This window comes from Danio rerio, chromosome 19 (assembly GCF_052040795.2).
Source record: "Danio rerio strain M-AB ecotype USA chromosome 19, GRCz13ab, whole genome shotgun sequence".
Classification (NCBI taxonomy): Eukaryota; Metazoa; Chordata; class Actinopteri; order Cypriniformes; family Danionidae; genus Danio; species Danio rerio.
Window position 1 is genome coordinate 6,334,483 of NC_141039.2, and position 18,435 is coordinate 6,352,917.

The window sequence follows — 18,435 nt, forward strand, 5'->3', positions numbered from 1 at the left end:
TTACGCCCGAGATGCTACAGATAGTGTGGAACGAGTTCAAGTATCGGGTTGATGTCACTCGAGTTTCTGGAGGGGTTCATACTAAACATCTATGAACTTGTTTTCTACTGAAAAAAACTTTTATGTACTCTTCACATTGATTAATTACTCAAGGTTCCATCATATTTCTTTATTAAATACAGATTTTCAAAGTTGTGGTATTCTTTTTGAATCAGCCTGTAATATAACTACATCATAAATACAGATTAGAATTATAAAAGGCCAAAAAATAGAGAATATTACAAAAATAAATATTGTTGTACTTATTCATTTTCTTGTCGGCTTAGTCCCTTTATTAATCCGTTTTTGCCACAACGGAATGAATCGCCAACTTATCCAGCAAGTTTTTACGCAGCGGATGCCCTTCCAGCCGCAACCCATCTCTGGGAAATATTGTTGTACTAAAATACACAAAATTCTTCCTTAGAAAAAGCTCTAGGGATAAACTATTTAAAAGGATTTGTATGAATACATAACCATTATAAATTTAAAAATATCACATGCCCTCATGCTAGAGTATTTTTAAACAAATGTATCATGGAGGAGTATTACAGGATAATATCTTGACTGAGTGCCTAATCAAAGAGAAGAACAGAATTGTTTTTTCAAACTATATTAAGTTGAAGTAGGAAGTCCAAAATTGAAGTAGGATTATTGGTAAGCTTAATTTTCATGCATTATATAATGTAGCTTATTAATTTCATCTCTAGGTTTAACGTCAAAACAGCTGTTATTTGTGTGATAAATTAAGAATCAGGAATGGACACGGCGTTTGAACTGGGTACAACTGGTTTTGATAGGGATACTACAGATAATTTAATATTGCATCTTAATGAACAAAATATGGATAAAATATTACATTCTAGGCATAAACTTACATTTTTTTGTAATTGTGTTTTTTAGTAATTGGCTGTCTCATGCTTTATTCTAATGAATCATTCCAATACGAAATTTTATTTAATGGCTGTGAGTTATTAGCTTTGTTTTAAAAGATTTTACCCTTTTACTTGTGTATGTTTTATCTTCCTGTTTCTGACAAATTAGTTGTTTAATTATGCTTGTAATTGACAACATTTATTTTGATATTAATGGATGACTTTTTGCTATTATACATGATATAAATGATGCATGAATTCCAAAACAAGACAAGCACAAAAATACAGTGAGACCAGTTTATTGACTTTATTATCACACTGATTGAGAACTCTTTTGCTGAAGATTTCTTTTAAGTGGTTTTAGTCTGGCTTGTGGCCTTGGAGGATGAGCTGACCACTTTTCCATCCACCACCTCTTCCACAATGGTTACTACTTTGCGTGTGGTGGAGGTTTTGCTTGAGCTTGTGGATACACTGGAGAAATAGAAATAGGAAGCATGTTACATTATATTCATTTTTTATCATCAATGTTTACATGTTTAGCTAAAGGTTTTCCGTAGTTGTGTCTCACCTAGTAGCCTCTCCATCCAGCAGTCTTCTGTACTCTGCAATCTCCATCTCCAGTCTGGTCTTGATGTCCAGAAGCATCTGGTACTCTTGTCTTTGACGCTCCAGATCACCACGAAGATGCACCAGCTGCTCTTCCAGGCTGCCCACCTGTAACTGGTAACCATTCAACATGTTGGCGTAGCGGGCCTGTGTGTCTGCCAGAGTGCCTTCCAATGACGCTTTCTGTTGGGGGAAAAGTCATTATTATTAGTAAACACTATGCTGATGACAACAAAACACATCAATCACAGACTCCTCTATTAATCGGTTGTTGCTCACCATGCTGAGTTGTGACTGTAGTTCGATTTGAAGACTCTGGAGTGTGCGCTTCAGCTCTGTGAATTCAGAGCGGGATGATTGGAGAGTTTCTGTGCTGGCAGCAACTTCCTTGTTGAGGGACTCACTCTGTGAGAGGAAATGCAACAGTAATGAAGCCAGATGAGTCGTGTTGATTTTGATTCTAATCTTTCTTTGTAAATATAACATGTTAAATATTTTACCTTGGACTGGAACCATTGCTCAAAATCTTTTTGGTACTTGGCAGAAACTGCCTCATAGTGCTCACGGATATCAGCTATGATCTTTGTCAGGTCTTCCTGTGGTGCTGCGTCAACCTCTACGTTGACTTGTCCGCCCATCTGGGTGCGTGCTGCCAAGAGTTCCTGTAGAGGCAAAGACAATATACTGAGCATTTGCTTGACTAATATACTTACAGAAACTATTGAATGTGAACTATTAATGAATTTACCTCCTCGTGGTTCTTCTTGAGGAAGACAAGTTCTTCTTTCAGACCCTCAATCTGCATCTCGAGGTCAGATCTGGTCATTGTGAGCTCATCCAGCACCTTCCTCAAGCCAGAGATGTCTGCTTCTACAGCATGCCTCATGCTCTGCTCATTGTCAAACCTGCACAGACATTTAATCAATGTAAATGTTTTGAATCTTTTATAGATTTTGGAAGTGAATTTTTATAGTGCAAGTCTTACAACTGTGGACTTACTTGACCTTGAAGTCATCTGCAGCCAGCTTGGCATTGTCAATGTGGAGGTAGATGCCTGCATTTACACCAGTAGCATGCAGGATCTTTAGGGACACAATATTAATATGCATAAATGATCAATTTTAGACCACTCTTATGGGAGAACTTGACAAATGCAATGCTTTTCTTAAATTATTTGAAGCATCAAAACCTTCATAAAAAGATATTTGGAATTTGTTTGTTTGGAAATGCAATGATTAAACTAATCAACACATTCAAAAGTTGTCACATACCTTGGCCTGGAGGTCACTGATTGTCGCATAGTAGGCACTGTAGTCACGAGCATTAGGCGTGGCCTTGCTGTCCAGGAACTGGCGGATCTTCAGCTCAAGATCTGCGTTTTCCTTCTCCAGGATGCGCACCTTCTCCAGGTAGGAGGCCAGACGATCATTGAGGTTTTGCATGGTGGCTTTCTCATTTGCAGACGAATCAATGCCATCAGACAGGTTGAAGCCAGCACCAGCACCACCACCAAATCCTGCCCCACCGCCAGCAGAGTAGGATCGGGAAGCAGAAGAACTGGAGATGCGAACACCGGATCCTCCTGCTCCTCCATAGACACTACCAGCACGCACTCCTGTGAAGCGAGACGATCCTCCTGAGGACATACGGATGGATGAAGATGACATCATTTTGAAGAAGTCGTGCTGTCGTTGTCTGCTCTGCCTGGAGAAGGAGTGAGCGGATGAGTGTAGAAAATACGACACTTGTCTCTTTTATTTGGACAAATTATGGGAGGGATTATAATCGGAGCCTGAGGCTGTGGAGAGTGAAACCTTCCGATTCCCTAAGGCAGCAAGCGTGATTGGATGTTTGAATGGTATGTTATCATTTTGAGTTTCACAATTCTTCTGTAGAAATAAATTAGGGGGGTATGCAGTTTCACCTGTCAGGCCTTATCACGCCTCACACCACTCTTTTGCATTGTCTGTTTTTTTGTCTCTGGAAAATATGCTTTAACTTGTCGCCACTTATGTTGGGACACATACATCAACATGCTTGGTAACATTTTACAGCAATGTCTCATTACTTAAGAGTATTATTGTGTTAATTAACATTATTGTACATTTGGTATAGTATTTATTAGGCTTTGTTGTTAGTTCATAACAACTTAGGTCCAGTTATTCTAGCCTATTGAAACCTTTTCAAGCCTTGTAGTTAACTGGACTACCTAAGCAACCCTGTGTTACACAGGATTCTTATCGTCCAAAATGTGCCTCAGGCAAGATAAACCTGTTTTATTAGTTGGATGTGGGTTGACGTCTTAACAGTAAATCTGCAGATTTCTAAAATATTTGGTCACACCTTAAGGTAGATGGCCTTAAGTAGGCTACAACAAAATTAAATACCCACAGGATTATGTATGTTCTGTGTAACTACATGTTATTTTAGAAAATTATTGTTAATTAGTTTGTGGTTAGTGGTTTGATTTAGGATGTGGTGTAAGGATTTGGGATAGGGTTTTGGGTGAAGTTTACAGTATAACTACAAATGTCAGTACAAATACTATAAGGGCGTACTCACACTATGTACAGTTGCTCTGAACCAGGCCAAAGCACGCTTGTTGTCCCTCCCATCTCCCCTGAAGGCCCGCACTCACATAACATTCAGGCCTGGGCACGCTTATGTCATCGATTATGTGCTGCTCAGTAAGAAGCGCTCTCTCTCTCTCAGCGCAGTGGAGATTGCTTCAGTTATATTGTTTTAGTGGTTTGATATGCAGTGACACAGTCTAATATTTCTCTGGACAGATCAGCCACTTTTGACGCTTATAAACAATCATAAAGTCCTCGTGCTGCAGGAATTATGAAGTTTGCTAAAGGTTTGCTGTGTTGCAGTGAGAGTTTTGCGTCTTTAATAATCTACGTCAGTTTGTGATCATTAAAAAATAAAAATGATTAATAAACACATTTGATACAGTCGTGTAAATGTCATCGTCTTCAGTTTCGGGCTCTGGCGCATTTTGCACTGAGCCCAAGTGAACCGCGCTCTGGCACACCTCTTCCAACCGGGCCAGGGCCGGCCAAGTGAATTGTGCCTGAGCTCGATTCAGCGCACTCATACTTCTCAAACGATCAGGGAAACGGGTCTAGGCATGATTCGGATAGCATAGTGTGAGTAGGCTCCAAGTCTGATTACAATTCACCAATTTGCATGTATATATTGCAAAGTAAAAGTGTACAACAGTATTAACTCTCAGGTGTAACTTGTACAGAGCAGATCTTTCATGCAAAGTCATATTTCTTCATGAGATAGGACAATATTTGGTAACACTTGATGGTCCGTTTGAGTATTAGTATACTGTCTGCTTAATATCTGCTGACTTTAATTTCTCCGCTGACTTTTGGCCAGCGGAGAAATTAAAATGGTCGTGCCCAACTGAGTCTGGTTCCCTCAAGGTTTTTTTTCTTCACTCCCATCAGGTGAAGTTTTTTTTCCCTCTCCGCTGTCGCCACTGCCTCGCATGGTTCAGGATTGGTAGAACTACGCATCGATGAATTTGCTCTTCAGTGTTTGAACTCTCAGTAATGATTAAATCACACTGAACTGAGCTAAACTGATCTGAACTGAACTTAAACACTAAAAACTGAACCACACTGTTCCAGTTACTATGACCATTTATGTGAAGGTGCTTTGACACAATCTACATTGTAAAAGCGCTATACAAATAAAGCTGAATTGAATTGAATTGAATTGAATTGAACACTGCTCCTTCAACAGACATTTAACTGACTATAAGAAACTTTGCAAGTACATGTCAACTTACATTAATCCTAACCCGAACCTAACAGTCTACTTATAATGTAATGAGAATTAGTTGGTATGTGGATGCAATGTAGCTTAAATTAAAAAAACAGACCATCAAAATAAAGTGTAACCCACATTTTTTTACATAAAGCTTGTTAGATTCAATACTTTGACAGCTCTTTTGCTCACAAAATGCATTGATTAGATTTTATGTTATTATTTTTTTTATCCAATGAGAAGTGTGAAGAAAAAACTACTCATCCCTCAAGCTAAAACCCCACTGGGCAAATAGCTAAAGTAATGAAAGAAACTGACAAGGAAGTGACTGTCAGGTTGCAAGTAAACCAACAGGTAATGTTACTGCAGTGTCTTTTCACTTCTGCAAAAATTTTAGTTGTGTTACGACCCCCTCGTTTGAGTCGCAACATAAGAGCTCAGACAACAAAATGATCTATATGCAACTTATTTGACTTAATTAACTTACTACATAGAACTAACAGAACAACAAATCTCTAATGTCTAGGAATAAATAAAGAAGATAAAGAACGTAAGAGATAATCACAACTAACTTTAACTACATGATACAAATAATGCAAAAAGAAATCAGAAGGAAAGAGACTAAACCTAAATTAATTAAATCAATTGGTGAGCAAGCAGGCATCCAATCAGGATCTGCCACATCCAAACTGGAATCTTGGGGTCGTCACACTTTGATTGTGCATAAAAAAATCATACGAGATCAATGAATTAAAAACTGAGTTTAGTAAAACCTAATGTATACATTGTTTGTTGTGATGAAAAGGAAAGTAAATAAAAAAATAGTTAACTCACCCAAGGATGTTAGAAATTGGTAGCCATTAGCTTCTGAAGTAGGAATTCTTTCATTTTTAATTAAAAGCAAAAAGTAGATTTGAATATGTAAAAAAAATTTTATGAATCTAATAAAAAAAAGTAAATTGTAGATCCTAATTTAAAAAAATAATGAGTTGCTTAATACTGCAGAGCAAAGTAATTGCATATCTTCTAAGTCAGCTTTGTCAATTCTCAGATAAAAATTTAGAGAATACTTTAAAGAAGCTTTCAAAATCCAGCAATTGTTATGTCAGCTTGAAGTGGAGCAAAGGCAAGTGGAGCAAAGGCTTGCTAGAGGCATCAGGTTACAGCTGCCAAACCTGAAAAATCTGATGTAGTGGCATAGATTTGAAAAAAGCTAACCAGGTGTGAAGTTGTTTATCAATGAAAGACTGTACAAGTTGCTACAAAGTTATAGTTATGTCACTGCAGACGTTTTGCAGGTCTGAAAAGAGCATGTGTTTACCATCCTCAGAATTTAAGTTCATATAAAAAGCAAGCTTGTAATACATTGCTTTACTCTTTTAAATCAGTTTGCGATACTTTAAACTGACATAAGAATTGCTAGCTTATATTTTCTTGTAATTCTGTGGTTATTAAAGTAGATCATTAATAAAGCCAAACAATTATTTTTTTTAATCTATTTTCATGTTGTTATTTTGACTGTCTAAACTGCAATGAACCAACTTGGTTTAAAATACCAGAGTAAAGCCATCTATTAACATCCCGTTCAATGCAACTTATGAAGTACATAACCTGGATGATGTCATTTCTTAGACACTTTTTAGGGTTTGTATTTTGATATTTGACAGCTTTCAAAGTAGAAAGAATACTTTTGCCTTTTTAGTGACATTATGTCATTATCAACATGGACAGACTAGTTAAAACTTGCCCCCTATTCACCTTATTCTTTGCCGACAAGCGGGCGCAGCCATTTCAATCTTTTTGGCTCGAGACTTCCGTTCTCATTTACTTCCATTCATTTTTAGACATTAAAAACTGCTCGTTTCGCTGTTTGATGTTGCAAACTGGTATTTTCTTTTTATATTATTCTACTTTGTCTGTATAGGCCTGGAAACATTTGTTTGTAGAGCAAGTAGTTTGACCGTTTTCTGCCGTTTATTATTCCTAGTCATTTCTCCCATAGGCAACTGAATCAGAAGTTCTAAAACAATCGCGAAAACAGGCGCACTTCCGCATTTTAGAATAAGGTCAATTGGACAGCATTTTCTCAAAAGGTGGTGGAAAGCAACTCCATTATACACTGTGTCAGAGAAAAAGTCTTATTGCGGACTGAATCCAGGGTACTGATCCCACAGAGGTCAGTATTTAACAAACAGTAATGTCTAAAGTAGAGTCTGATGTTGAAATTGACTTCAGAACAAGCTTAATACATTGTAGCATTGATTCGACAAGGGGTTTGAAATATTCTTCAGAATTTTTTTGTCCGCATTGAGATTATAGCAGTGTGCTGTAACGGGAGTTTCATCAGCGGTTTGCATCCATAATGTGAATCTTCCCTACCACCCAAATATGTTCTATTGGATTGAGATCTGGTGATTGTAGAGGTCAGCCAAGTGAAGTGAATTCATTGTTAAAAAAACGATGAGATTGTCTGGTGATAAAGAGATAGACATGGTCACAGCAGGAAAAAGGTAGGCTTTAGCTTTTAAACAATGCTCAGTTGGTGTTTTAGCATACCTTGTGCATAGTTTTGCATGTATACTTTTGTGTTCTATTTGTGTTGCTCTGCCTCCATGGGACTCGACACTTGTTAAACATACACTCCAACCACAGATTGTAAAAAAAATAAAATAAACAGGTCCCGCAGCTCTCATCCTCGCCCACACTCATCAATGCTACAGAGCCAACCAGTCACAGAGCTCACATCGTCACAATGTGTAGTTAAATTTTTTTGAGAGAGGTGTCACGGCAAAGTATGCGACAAAGTTATGTGCAAAGGCAGCACCGAACCTTTGTTCACTCAATGCAGGAGTATAAATCAGCCTAAAGGGGCCCATGATGTGCATGGAAAAATTCTCCTTACCATTACACCTTCTCCAGCAGCCTGAATCATTGATAAAATGCAGGATGGATTGATGATTTTATGTTTTTACATCAAATTCTGACCCTACCATCCCAATCTTCCCACAGGTCTTGAGGATCACCAGATCAGTCAACCTTTTACCAATCTTGAGCCCATGCAAATTGCAGCCTCAGTTAGATTTTCTTAGCTTACAGCAGTGTCACTGATGTGCTCTTCTTTTTCAGTTCCTGTAGCTCATCTGTTTCAAGTTTGGATGTTTGTTCAGACCTTGGTGGTATCAAGTGGTTATTTAATCACGGTTGTCTTTATACTGTATCAGATGCTCAAGTCTGGCCGCTCTCTTTGGCACAATCTTTGGCATCAAGAATCAAAGAACAAACTAAAATTATGTAATTTCAAACAGTTTTATTCAACCCGGGCTCATTGTGGAAACGTAGCCCCGCGGACGTTTCTGCGGACCGCGATTTACGTCCCGGGAGGTACGTATTCAATCGTTTTTTTGTTTTCGCGGATCCGCGAGAGGCCGCTGTGCGCGCTTTTTCACGCCCGCGCCGTTCTCACGTGAAAAGCCCGTAAAGTAGTCTTTCTCCTTTGAAACATGTCAAAAAAAGTTTTTTTGTTTTCGCGGATCCGCGAGAGGCCGCTGTGCGCGCTTTTTCACGCCCACGCCGTTCTCACGTGAAAAGCCGCCGGATTGAAAAAAAAAAAAAGCCCCTGTCTTCGATTTCAACCGCGTTTTCGGATCCCGCCGCGTTCTCGCACTTATTTTTCGGATTCCGTTTTTCGTCTTACCTGATTTCCGGAACCCGCTGTTCCCCGGACTCAATCCCGGTCGTCGTCCACCGCGGCCGGCTCCTCCTCGTCCGGGGCCTCCGCTCCGCCGACGCAACGCTGTGGGCTAGGCAGACAAACTGATTGCGTCGGAAAAGCCCTCCACTCGGAGGCGAGCCGTCGGCTGGCGAGTGCGAAGAGGAGGGGCGAAGCGGCGCCACACCGCCCCGCAGCGTTCGCTCGAAAAATAACCAAACGCGGCCTTTACGTACCTCCGGCCACGTAAATCGCGGTCTCCAGAAACGTCCGCGGGGCTACATTTCCAGAATGAGCTTGGGTTGGTTTTATTAGTACAAAACTGCTCACCAAAGCAAACTTTTTAGGGAGTTCGTTTTGGCTCCTTAACACATTTGAGCTACCATTGGTCCATGGCAATTACGCAATTGGTGGATGTGTTCTGTAACTCTGCCTTCTTTGACATGCTTCGTATCTCATATCCACAGAGCCCAAACAGAAGAACAACATCTAACCAAACAACACCAAGTTAGCATCATGAATGCACGGGAGGGTCATGTAGCAGAGCTGATACAGACATATCCGCACCTGTACGATATCAGTTGCAGAGAGGTTTTTAAGATTCTGAGGTGGTCACACACTGGACAAGAAGAGCCACCGCATCACACCATGTCTTTAAAAGTTCTTAACATTGTTTAGTACCTGTTCCCAGCAATTAGAAAACAATGTAAAGATATGCAGTGGTGCTTCTCATCTGATCACTAAAAGCTTGTTGTTTATGAAACTGCTCTTCTCTTACAGCCTCCATTGTTGTGTGTAGTGGTAAACACGAGCAGGGTGACACATTTGCAACCCTGCCTACTGCAGAGCGGGGGTGTTGGAATGTTTGAAATTGGTATACCATCACTCAGCCTTTTCAAACTTCTTTTTGCCCTCAATTGAAGTACGACAAGTATAGTGAGGCCTTTAAAGCACCTTTCCTCCTCATTCTGAAGCTTGGTTTGAACTTTGTCTGATTGTCTTGAAGACGTCCACAAGCCTAAACGTGTTGGATTGATTCCTTTGCAATCATATGCTGTTTGACAGGTGTACCTAATAAAGTATGATGAGGAGGACACATTGTGGATTCCGAGAGAGTTGCAGAAGTAAATACACAGCCTACCTTTACCAGATATCTGAGTGTAACCGCAAACTTAATCCACCCATATTCCTCCAAATCCGTTAAAGTGTCAAACTGATCCTCCGCTATAAAAGCAGTCCCAAAATTAAGAATGACAGAGCTCCCCCTAGACTTATCAGTAGTGCTTACGTCCATTTCATCTATGTAGTGCCATAGGTTATTTTCATCCTCACCCAGCAGGCCGTTTGAAGGCAAGCTAATTATGTAAAAGGTCATATATGCAGGGAACTTGTAGGTCAGTACCTAAGTGATACATTGTCAAAACACCAATGATCTATAATATAAAATATCTGTACATTTGTACCTTGTTGTACTGACTCAATGAGGAGCTCTTGTAGCTCGACATGTACGTCGGAGGACTTGAGACGCAGAGTAGAGTTGAGTTAGGTTTAGAAAATGGAGTGGATGGGTCTGTTTTAAAACGGTTGGTCAGTCAGTCGACAGCAGCATCTGGTGGATTTAAGTGAGACCAGCAGGCGTGAATGGCACTCACAAGAGAAATCTGAGATCTTAAAGCGTACACAGCGGTCTCTAGTGGATTCGTGAAAACAAAAACCTCAAAAAACATAGCTCCATGGGCATATTTTGCTCTCCCCAAATATGTATATAGGGGTACATAATCATTATAAGCCTGGGTTGACTAATGTTATGCCTCTACATTTAATTGTTTTTCTCAAAAACTCACCAAAGATGTCATTTTGGTCATAAATACTGTCAATTAATATTATGAATTTTTTTTAATAATTTTTTCGGGGGGGTTCACCTTTAATAGATAGGACAGTAGATAGTATTGACAGGAAAGCGTGGGGAGCAGAATGAGTGGAAGTATCTGCATTGGACCTCAAGGCTGGAATTGAACACAGGACGCCGTAAGTGCATGTGTCAATGTACTAACCACTATGGTATTGGATTGATATTACAATTTAAAGGGATAGTTCACCACAAAATGAAATTTCTTTCATCAATTTATGAATTCGGTCCGAGTTTATATGAGGTGGCCTTAACTAATATGTACCTAGACTGGAATTAATCATTTGTCATAATGTACTTATCGTGTAAATACATGTTTTTAAATTGTACTTATGATTGATTAAATACCTGCATGTAATTACATCTTTAATACATTTCTGTAATAACTTTTGCCCATCCCTTACACCTTAATCCATTCCTAAACCTACCCATACCCCCAGACCTGTCCCTTACCCTACCTGTATCCCACCTCAAGAGCTCCAGTATTGTTCTGCAATACTTCATGAACACAGTAAGTGTATTGTACTTATTTTTGATGCAAGTGCATAGTAAAGGCCACCTTATATATAATGGGACCACTCTTTCTGTTGAGCATAAAAGAAGACACTTTTAAGACTCTTGGAAGCTGATAGCCATTGATTTCCATTGTAGTTTTTCTAAAATAGATGAGTACTGGTTTGGTTTTTGTGTTCAACAGAAAAAAATAAATAAATTTGGAGCTACTTAGAGGAAACCGTGAGTACATTTTCATGTGAACTATCCCTTTATTGTACACTTTTATTTAAGCATATGAAAATGTTGATTTAATGTTAACTTTATCATTGCCAATGTTGAAAACAGTTGTAATAATAAATAAGAGGAAAACCTGACACTTTGAACCAGTGCTCTCGAACTCAACTCCTGGAGAGCCTCTAGTAGTCTTGAACACCTTGATTAGTTGGATTGGCTCTGTTTGATTAGGTTTGGAGCAAAACTGTGCAGAGCTGCAGCCCACTAGGAATCGAGATTGAGACCTATGCTTTAAACCAGGGATCACCAAACTTGTTCCTGGAGGTCCTGTGTCATGCAGATTTTAGCTCCAACTCTAATCAGGCACACCTGAACAAGCTAATCAAGGTCTTACTAGGTATACTTGAAACAGCCAGGGAGGTGTTTTGAGGCAAGTTGGAGCTAAACCCTGCGGGGCACCCGACCTCCAGAAGCAAGATTGGTGAGCCCTGCTTTTTTGTAGCATTTCAAATGATTTACATTTTAAAATTTACCCTAAGATTTGACTTTATTTTATGACTTTGTGTTTATTATAGTGTTTGTATGTGTACTATTATATTTATATATAAATGTTGCTTTCTTGACATGTATGAGGCAACTGGTAAATAAAATCTGAGAGTAAAAGAAGACTCAAAACACAAAAGCACATTCAGACCAGTTTATTTATTCATTTATTTTTTCAACCACTCTGAGTTAGCGTTGTTTTATCTCAAGAGTGTTTGTCCTGGTTGGTCTTGTTTGAGATCTCACTTGGACTCGGTGACAGCCTGGGTGGAGGAGATCACTTTGCCATCCTTCACCTCCTCTACAATGGTGACCACTTTGCGTGTGGTTGTGGATGTAGATGTGGATGATGGTGCGGATGAGGATGTGGATGAGGTTTTGGTTGTGGATACGGTTTGAGAACTTCTGAGGTTGGGACAAATGGGAGCAAAAGTTACAGACTCCTCAGAATCACATCACATTTTGCTTCTGGAGTACATAAATATACATTATAAATGCTCACCTTGAAGCCTCTCCATCCAGCAGTCTTCTGTACTCTGCAATCTCCATCTCCAGTCTGGTCTTGATGTCCAGAAGCATCTGGTACTCCTGACCTTGGCGTTCCAGATCAGCACGGAGCTGCATCAGTTGCTCTTCCATGTTGCCCACCTGCATTTGGTAACCATTCAACATGTTGCCGTAGCGGGCCTGTGTGTCTGCCAGAGTGCCTTCCAATGACGCTTTCTGTTGGGGGAGAGTCATTACTGATGATGCTGTGTGATGGTATCCAACAGCAAATGTGATGATCCGGTCACCTACTTACCATGCTGAGTTGTGACTGGAGTTCAATTTCAAGACCCTGGAGTGTGCGCTTAAGCTCTGTGATTTCAGATTTGGTTGATTGTAGGGTTTCTGTGCTTGCAGCGACTTCTTTATTGAGGGATTCACTCTGTGAAAAAACAATTTACAAAATAGTAGTTAAATTAAATTAATTTGGGGGGAGGGGGGGTTGCTTTAGTTTTGGTTGCCTTTGAAAGGCTTGGGCTAATCTGATTTTACCTTGGACTGGAACCAGTGCTCAAGATCTCTTTGGTTCTTGGCAGCAACTTGCTCGTAGTGCTCACGGATATCAGCCATGACCTTTGTCAGGTCTTCCTGTGGTGCTGCGTCGACCTCTACGTGGACTTGTCCGCTCATCTGGCCACGTGCTGCCAAGAGCTCCTAAAGGTGCAATAGCAAACCACTGAGCAGTTGCCTCATTGGGCGAAATATCATAGTTATTAAAGAGTGTGATCCAATCACTAATTTACCTCCTCGTGGTTCTTCTTGAGGAAGATCAGTTCTTCCTTCAGACCCTCGATCTGCATCTCCAGGTCAGATCTGGTCATTGTGAGCTCATCCAGTACCTTCCTCAAGCCAGCGATGTCTGCTTCCACAGACTGCCTCATGCTCAGCTCATTCTCATACCTGCGCAGAAATCAAACCATTGTTACTCAGGCCCATTTGACGTGGTGATAGCTTTTCTTTTAGTGTACTGTATATGGACTTACTTGACCCTGAAGTCATCTGCGGCCAGCTTGGCATTGTCAATGCTGAGGTAGATGCCTCCATTGATACGAGTGGCATCCTGGATCTTCAGGAGACAACAATATTGACAAATGTCATCATACAGTCAAAAATCATTTAGAGAGCAGTTCTGCTAATCTTCATCGAATCTGCTGCTTTATTTTAGTACATTATTAGGAAGGTAAGTTAGCAAAATATAATAAGTGCTTAATATAATATAATAAATACCACATACTTTGTTCTGGAGGTCACTGATTGTTGCATAGTAGGCACTGTAGTCCCGAGCAGAGGGAGATGTCTTGCTGTCCAGGAACTGGCGGATCTTCAGCTCAAGATCTGCATTGGCCTTCTCCAGAGAGCGCACCTTCTCCAGGTAGGAGGCCAGACGGTCATTGAGGTTTTGCATGGTGGCTTTGTCATTTGCAGACACATCAAAGGCATCACCACCAGCGCCACCGCCAAAGCCTCCGCCAAATCCACCACCTGCTCCTCCACCGAACCCAGCACCACCTCCGAAGCCGCCACCGCCTCCAGCAGAGTAGGAGCGAGAAGCAGAAGCACTGGAGATGCGTGTGCCATAACCTCCAGCTCCTCCGTGCACACTGCCTGCATACATGCCAGAGACACGTCCACCTCCACCACCGCTACCAGACATGGAGAAGCGAGATCCTCCACTCATGGAGCCCCCAGAGGACTTGAAGCTGCTACGGCTGTATGAAGACATGCTTGTTGAGGGGAGGCTTGCTGCTCTCTTCTCTGACCGGAGAGTGTGTGAGAAGTGAGGAAAATAAGTCCTATCATCCTTTTATTTGGATAAGCGGGGAGGGAATCGTCAGGATGGGCGTTTTGGATTATCCGAGGAGGTGGAGTGCGAAGCCACTGCCTCTCCAGAATAAACATGCAGGATCACACACACACACACACCCACACACACACACACACACACACACACACACACACACACACACACACACACACACACACACACACACACACACACACAGAGAAAGTAGTCAGCCAGCTGAATGCTCTGAATGTGTTCAAGGTCTGATTTAGTGTAGCTGGATTTTATAGAAAGGCATTTTGCCATAGGGAAGTCAGCGCCAAGACAGCATGCATATGATTTTGATTTGCAAAGCACTGCTTTTCTTCTTGCAGTTTAATTCATTTACCTTTTGTACAGTCAGTTTATTCTGCATCTATCTATCCATCTATCTGTCTGTCTATCTGTCTGTCTGTCTTTAATCTATCTATCTGTCTGTCTATCGATCGATCGGTCTGTCTCTCTGTCTGTCTGTCTATCTATCTATATATGAGTCTATCTATCTATCTATCTATCTATCTATCTATCTATCTATCTATCTATTATCTATCTATCTACCTACCTGTCTGTCCGTCCGTCTGTCTGTCTGTCTATCTATTTATCTGTCTGTCTATCTGTCTACCATCTATCTGTCTGTCTGTCTATCTATCTTTCTATCTGTCTGTCTGTCTATCATCTGTCTGTCTGTCTGTCTACCATCTATCTATCTATCTATCTATCTATCTATCTATCTATCTATCTATCTATCTATCTATCTATCTATCTGTCTGTCTGTCTGTCTATCTGTCTGTCTGTCTATCATCTATCTATCTATCTATCTGTCTGTCTGTCTGTCTATCTATCTATCTATCTATCTATCTATCTTTTGTAGTCAGATTCTTCTGCATCTGTCTGTCTAGCTATCAATTTTCTATCCAATCAATCAATGAATCAGATTCTTTTGCATCTTTCCATCTGACTGTTTATCTATATCTAACAATAAATTGTTGAGAAAAAATAAAAAACTGAGTTGTCTCAACAACTGTTTTTAGTTTTTCTCAGTAACAATTTTTTTGTTCAGCTAACATAATATTGTTTATTTATGCAATGTTGATTATTGTATTTTACTAATAAAGATATTCTCGTCACATCAATACAGTCAATACATTTGTTTCTGTTTAGTAGATGATTTTTTTATTTGCAAAATAAGTAATTAGTTCTAGTTAGCATATCATACTGTTTTTAATCATTTTACTTAAAAAAGAACACAAACTTACTACTTCATCCATTCGTTAATTCCCCTTTGGCTTAGTCCCTTTATTCATCAGGGGTCATCACAGTGGAATGAACCGCCAACCTATTCAGCATATGTTTTACTCAGCGCATGCCCTTCTAGCTGCAACCCAGTACTGGCAAACACCCATTCACACGCAGACACCTGTACCTCATTGTCTTTGGATTGTGGGAGAAACCAGAGCACCTGGAGGAAACACATATGGACACAGGGTGTCAGCCGGGTCTCAAACCAGTGACCTTCTTGCTGTGAGGTGACTGTGCTACTAACTGCCCCGCTGTGTCTTCAATCTTTCAAGCATCAAAAAACAAGCTTAGTTTTCGATCGTCACATTACACATGCGCTAATATTTCAGAAACATGTTTGTCCAGAAAACTTAGTTAAACATGTAGACATAACATTTTAGCAAATATTGTTGACATAACATATTTTTATGTAATCAATTCATAATCACAATTCTTAGTATATATGACAGAAAAAGTACAGTGTGCTTAACAACTTGTGATTTTGTTTTTTTCTGTCTATCTATCTATCTATCTATCTATCTATCTATCTATCTGTCTGTTTCTTCGTTCATTTGATCTAATAGTGGACTTTACAATATATTATATTATGTATAGATAAATAATGAATGCATTATCCGTTATCATGCAGTGTTTTAAGAGCCTTGCATTTGCTTTGTGCATATAAATCAGCTTGGCAGTGTTTGGTTGCTTACACATCAGACTGCTGTATCGATTTGGGCTAAAATATACTTATTCAACCCTGATGTTACCTGCAGAAATGCATGTGATTTTAGTATTTGTGTCACTTAAAACATTTTTCTTTTTTTAAAGAAAACCATCAAACTTAAGGATGACACTTTAATGACTTTAATTTCTAACAAACCTGAGGGAAAACAGCAGCGAATGCAGGAACTAGTAAAGTGAGAGTTTTTGCCCTCAGGCTGCCAAAAGTGAGACACACCCAGAAAACAAGCTGCAGCATAGCCATGGTTACTCTGTCGCTTATATATACATGCAAAAATGTATAAAACATAATGTTCTATTCATTTATGTCTTTTAGAAAACACTTTTTATCATATGTACATACAATTATAGTATTTTCATTAAAAAGTGCATTTCATCAGGTACTGTTTACATAACTTTCAAACCTAGTTTCTTATTCATCTCAAGTGATCCATTTTGTTTGGTTTAAATCGTTCTTTGCACTACGCTTTCTAAATCTAAAGTATCAAGATAAACCATAATGCTGTTGCCATGGCAACAAAAACAAATAGTAAAAAGGTAAAAACTTTGAGTTACAAATCATTGAGGCTGTAAATTTGATGGCCTGATATGAAAAAAAAGAGCCAATTAATGATTAAGCTTCAGCTGATAGCAGTTTTATAGTGAAGAACTGAAACGCCTTGCACCATAAAACTACACAGAGAACGAGTGCGAGCAGTAGCAAAAACACTTTTAATTGGTTTGTTTAGTGCATAAATGATTTTGACAATCTTTAGCAAAATGCTATGTGTTTAAATCGCATCGTATAATATTTTATAAATCATTCAATCATTTTAGCTTCTGCTTAGTTCCTTATTTATCAGGAGTCGCCACAGCAAAATAAACCGCTAACTATTCTAAAATAAAATGTGTTTTTTGTCTTTTCAGCCACAACCCAGTACTGGGAAACACCCATACACTTTCACAAATACAATTAAGTTCATATAGCGCATAGCTTTGTACTGTGAGGTAAACCAGAGCACCTGGAGTAAATCAAGGAGAACATGCAAACTCCACACAGAAACGCCAACTAGCCCAACCAGAACTCGAAACAGCAACCTTCTTGCTGTGAGGCAACAGTGCTAACCACTGAGCCACCATGCTGCCATTATTTTATAAGTACATATTTATATGAAAGTGAGAGGTCTCGGAGTGCATCGCCAAACAAACCTACTCCACCCATTCTTTGAACAACAGTATCACACTTTGCATTTTGTTTTGCATTAGTTTTACATAGACATGCTTACAGTAAACAACCGTTTGTTTATGACTGTTCCTATGTAGGTGTGGTATGGAATCCGTATATATACCTGCAACTATGTGTCTGAAGAGACCCACCTGGGAAGGTCTATGAACTCCTGTTGAACTCCACCAGCATTTTTAAAGCTGTCAAAAAAAAGGGTGGTACTCCTGAAGTTTTATGCTCTTAACGTGTAAATAAAACACAGGGAAGTGTCAGAGAAAAAGGTCAAACATTTGATGATATACTATACATGGTTTTATGGTTCACACAATTTACACAGTGTGACAAATAAAGGAGTGTGACATTTAACGCCTGAAGTATGACAAATAATGCCGGTTTCCTATCAAACGCAGAATAGTAATTAGGTGCAAAATAACAATTTACCAATTTGTTGTTGCTCTTTGAATTATTCAAAGCCTATAATGTGCAGCTGGTGAATAAAACTTGTGTCTTTTGTTTTTGTGTCTTTTACATTTGTTTTTGAGAATTAAATATTTATGTTTTCATAGTTTGCTTAGAATAATCATAAAGCAATGCAGAAACCCATTGGAAATTTAATTAATTCGTTTCCTTGGGGTTATTACATTA

The 18,435-nt window shown here is 39.4% G+C and overlaps 2 protein-coding genes and 1 long non-coding RNA gene across 5 annotated transcripts in view; 1 reads left to right on the forward strand and 2 right to left on the reverse strand.

Annotated features, from left to right (window-relative positions):
* Nucleotides 1-18,435, forward strand: part of LOC147832440 (uncharacterized) — a 43,626-nt gene that overhangs the window by 17,758 nt on the left and 7,433 nt on the right. Inside the window, exon 1 of one of the 3 annotated variants that reach the window (XR_015516423.1) lies at nt 2,891-3,381. The exons of the other annotated variants lie outside the window; for them this stretch is intronic. This is a non-coding gene — a long non-coding RNA (uncharacterized LOC147832440). Of the gene's footprint in view, nt 1-2,890; nt 3,382-18,435 lie in introns of those variants that run through there. 3 annotated transcript variants of the gene reach the window in all.
* On the reverse strand, nt 1,199-3,239 carry krt17 (keratin 17). The gene is made up of 7 exons (NM_001083105.1): nt 2,795-3,239; nt 2,523-2,605; nt 2,272-2,428; nt 2,024-2,185; nt 1,803-1,928; nt 1,486-1,706; nt 1,199-1,388 (listed from the first exon to the last, which is right to left on the reverse strand). Exons 1-7 carry the CDS (start codon nt 3,191-3,193, stop codon nt 1,265-1,267), a joined length of 1,272 nt encoding a protein of 423 aa, NP_001076574.1. The 5' UTR covers nt 3,194-3,239; the 3' UTR covers nt 1,199-1,264.
* On the reverse strand, nt 12,337-14,470 carry krt91 (keratin 91). Its single transcript, NM_001003445.1, has 7 exons — nt 13,977-14,470; nt 13,726-13,808; nt 13,486-13,642; nt 13,235-13,396; nt 12,999-13,124; nt 12,699-12,919; nt 12,337-12,601 (listed from the first exon to the last, which is right to left on the reverse strand). Exons 1-7 carry the CDS (start codon nt 14,463-14,465, stop codon nt 12,439-12,441), a joined length of 1,401 nt encoding a protein of 466 aa, NP_001003445.1. The 5' UTR covers nt 14,466-14,470; the 3' UTR covers nt 12,337-12,438.

Excerpts from the sequence above, each read along its gene's own strand:
- krt17 (NM_001083105.1), bottom strand. The coding sequence starts at position 3,193 with ATGATGTCATCTTCATCCATCCGTATGTCCTCAGGAGGATCGTCTCGC. Across the intron at positions 2,429-2,522 it reads GCAGATGACTTCAAGGTCAA|GTTTGACAATGAGCAGAGCA; the intron begins GTAAGTCCACAG and ends ATGTCTGTGCAG. Across the intron at positions 1,929-2,023 it reads AGCAATGGTTCCAGTCCAAG|AGTGAGTCCCTCAACAAGGA; the intron begins GTAAAATATTTA and ends TTCCTCTCACAG.
- krt91 (NM_001003445.1), bottom strand. The coding sequence starts at position 14,465 with ATGTCTTCATACAGCCGTAGCAGCTTCAAGTCCTCTGGGGGCTCCATG. Across the intron at positions 13,397-13,485 it reads TCAAGAAGAACCACGAGGAG|GAGCTCTTGGCAGCACGTGG; the intron begins GTAAATTAGTGA and ends TTGCACCTTTAG. Across the intron at positions 12,602-12,698 it reads CTGGATGGAGAGGCTTCAAG|AAGTTCTCAAACCGTATCCA; the intron begins GTGAGCATTTAT and ends TCCCAACCTCAG.